At 35.6% G+C, this 3,353-nt stretch overlaps 1 protein-coding gene across 1 annotated transcript; it reads right to left on the reverse strand.

Annotated features, from left to right (window-relative positions):
• Positions 1 to 1,199: 1,199 nt before the first annotated feature.
• LOC119644120 (cytochrome P450 6a8-like) lies at positions 1,200 to 2,842 on the reverse strand. Its single transcript, XM_038043644.1, has 2 exons — positions 1,697 to 2,842; positions 1,200 to 1,637 (listed from the first exon to the last, which is right to left on the reverse strand). Exons 1-2 carry the CDS (start codon positions 2,778 to 2,780, stop codon positions 1,222 to 1,224), a joined length of 1,500 nt encoding a protein of 499 aa, XP_037899572.1. The 5' UTR covers positions 2,781 to 2,842; the 3' UTR covers positions 1,200 to 1,221.
• Positions 2,843 to 3,353: the final 511 nt, after the last annotated feature.

Consider the following 3,353-nt stretch of genomic DNA (forward strand, 5'->3'; position numbering starts at 1 on the left):
TTACCCACCTTTTTCATATTACCATAGAATAGAACGGGTTTTTCATGCGGTATATTATGCACTGCGAAATACGTCTGGTGACGTCGTATAAAGTAGTAAGCGATAGTTATTAACGTAACCAATACATACGAAAAAATTTGCAAAACACTCATTTTCCTTGAGTTTTCTCTTCTTTCGCGAAGTCTTGTCTTTTGCAAGAAGGTTTTTAGAATACTGAGAACACCGAACTGTAGCTGTTCATTATAAATGAAAATTTAAGCTTCATTTGGCTTGGAAGAGAATAAGCTTGTGCGATTATTGATAATAAAAATCTCAGTCATTTTGTGAGAGTTGCCATAATATTTTTTATTCTTCAAGAGACGAAGAGAAACATAATTTTTTTTCGGTTGTTTTTTCTCTTTAAAATTAAAACCTTTTAAAAGTTTGAATTGAAACCTGAGAAGGGGTTTGAAGGAAAACTTTATTCAATACTCGACTTTGCCGTTACTATGTCATTCAAGGTCATTCAAGAAGTAGAGAGTAATCTTAGTAAAATAAAGAACAACTTTATTGAAGGATTTCAAGAGTGGATTAAATTATTCTGAAAATGACGATCAGAAAAACTAAGTGATTTGGTCTCATCTGCCCTTAAGAACTCACATTAGAATTTATTACTTGATATCGTGTATGATACGAGCTTTTAAAGTCTTTGCACCAGGCAGTACGATAGATTCATTTCTACGTGGTTAAAAATCTATTGGACATAACAATATCAAGCAAACGCTTGAAACTTGGCAGTGTACTATGTATACGGCCGCAAAGTGTTGCGTTGTTTGCAAAACTCATTGTCCAATGTTAATTGGGAAAAGGGACAACACGAAAGGGAACACAGCGTCCCGTTAACTTGGATGTTCATCTTTGCACTCAGTTTTCACCCCAAAAAAGCTTTTTGTTATTATTTCCCTTCCATCCATCCCAAGAAGAAAAGAAAAGATTGCACACGAGCGAGTACACTGCAGCCTTATCCTGCCATGCAAATGGGCACATCTTCGTCTTCTTGAGGTTGATTGCTTCTAACATATCAGTCAGTAAGTCTCGGATCTGAAAGGACAGTCATCTTTTTTAAGAATGTTACGCTGTTTAAATTCTTTTTTGATATTTATTTACATTAATTTACATACAAGAACTTCTATTTAAATAATTTCAGTTATTTTCAAATACTTTTTCAAATTGTTTTCTTTATTATATTCGCTCAACATTTAAAAAAATACCGCCTTTAGGCGCCAGTACGAATGACTTGGGATCAAAGATCATGGGCACAGGCGTTTGTGGGCTTAGAGTGAAGTAAAAATTATTTAATAATAAAGTCAGGCCTATCATCGCCTGAAGTTTAGCAAAACGCAGGCCTATGCAATTACGTGGACCTTCGCCAAATGGTAACCAAGACATCGCATGACGTTGGTTTATTTGATCCGTATTGAAACGTTCTGGTTGAAATTCTTCAGGATTTGGATAAATATCAGGATCGTGATGTATAGCATCCACGGGTATAATAACAATTACATCCTTTTCAATAATTAGTTTACTGCCAGGAACTTGATAATTATTTAATGCTTTCCGAATTAAAATTGTAGCAATGGAATATTTTCGCAGGGTTTCTATGAAAAGAGGAAAATATTTCAATATTTCTCGTTACCCTTTGCTCCTTTTTGCTTACCATTTAACACTTTCTGCAGATAGTGTAACTCTTTTAAGCCCTCATAAGTTAAGATATTATTGTATTTCTCTAATACACTACGGACTTCTTGTCTGCTTTGCTCTTGCATTTGCTGATTAACTGCTAATTCATATAAAGCGAAAGCCATCGAACTGGAGCTCGTTTCGAAGCCGGCCAAAAAGAAAACAAATGATTGAGCGGCTATTTCTTCTAATGACAAGCCTTCCATGCCATTGCTTTTCTTTAACTCTAGGAGGATATTCATAAAGTCATTACGTTGCACATGCTCCTTTTCGCGATATTCCACCGTTTCTTTAACGACTTTCATGAAAAAATCTGACACATCGTCTAGCGCCATGCACAAGCCCAATCGTCTTGAAATGTTGGGAAAAGCTTGCATGAAAGCCATTACGAAACGTCCATGTCTTTGCGTCGTCAAGGCTCTCCTTCCCATCGTACGGAATTTAGCATCCGGATCTTTAAGACTGTTGCAATCGAGACCGAAAGCGCAAGATCCAATGACATCTATAGTAAACCGAGCTAAGAGTTCTCGTATTTCGACGCCATTTTCATGCGGTTCCTTTTCCAACATTTCCTTTAGCACTTCGACAAATCTCTGACCTACTTCCACAACCGTGCTAAACATAAATTTCATTTTGCCCGAAGTAAACGTAGGCGTCAGCTTAGCACGCATTAGTTTCCATTTGGGACCGTCCAAATTGAATAAATGTCCTGATAAAGGATCATCTTTTTCATTGTAGTAGTTACCGCGATGTGAAAACTCATTAAAATCGGTTATCAAGATCCGTTTAATTAAATCCAAATCCAATAAGACTACCGCTTTGCGTATTGATAAATAGAAACCGGCAAACGGCGCCTCAGCTTTGAACTTTTTATACAAATGTAAAAATGGTTCCTTTATGTGCTGGCTATTACCCACCTTTTTCATATTACCATAGAATAGAACGGGTTTTTCATGCGGTATATTATGCACTGCGAAATACGTCTGGTGACGTCGTATAAAGTAGTAAGCGATAGTTATTAACGTAACCAATACATACGAAAAAATTTGCAAAACACTCATTTTCCTTGAGTTTTCTCTTCTTTCGCGAAGTCTTGTCTTTTGCAAGAAGGTTTTTAGAATACTGAGAACACCGAACTGTAGCTGTTCATTATAAATGAAAATTTAAGCTTCATTTGGCTTGGAAGAGAATAAGCTTGTGCGATTATTGATAATAAAAATCTCAGTCATTTTGTGAGAGTTGCCATAATATTTTTTATTCTTCAAGAGACGAAGAGAAACATAATTTTTTTTCGGTTGTTTTTTCTCTTTAAAATTAAAACCTTTTAAAAGTTTGAATTGAAACCTGAGAAGGGGTTTGAAGGAAAACTTTATTCAATACTCGACTTTGCCGTTACTATGTCATTCAAGGTCATTCAAGAAGTAGAGAGTAATCTTAGTAAAATAAAGAACAACTTTATTGAAGGATTTCAAGAGTGGATTAAATTATTCTGAAAATGACGATCAGAAAAACTAAGTGATTTGGTCTCATCTGCCCTTAAGAACTCACATTAGAATTTATTACTTGATATCGTGTATGATACGAGCTTTTAAAGTCTTTGCACCAGGCAGTACGATAGATTCATTTCTACGTGG

Source organism: Glossina fuscipes, unplaced genomic scaffold (genome assembly GCF_014805625.2).
Source record: "Glossina fuscipes isolate IAEA_lab_2018 unplaced genomic scaffold, Yale_Gfus_2 91486, whole genome shotgun sequence".
NCBI classification, from domain to species: Eukaryota; Metazoa; Arthropoda; class Insecta; order Diptera; family Glossinidae; genus Glossina; species Glossina fuscipes.

Bases quoted from the DNA above. Each gene is read 5' to 3' on its own strand.
- LOC119644120 (XM_038043644.1), bottom strand. From the start codon at position 2,780: ATGAGTGTTTTGCAAATTTTTTCGTATGTATTGGTTACGTTAATAACT. The intron at 1,638-1,696 runs GTAAGCAAAAAG...CTCTTTTCATAG, and splicing joins TCTGCAGAAAGTGTTAAATG to AAACCCTGCGAAAATATTCC.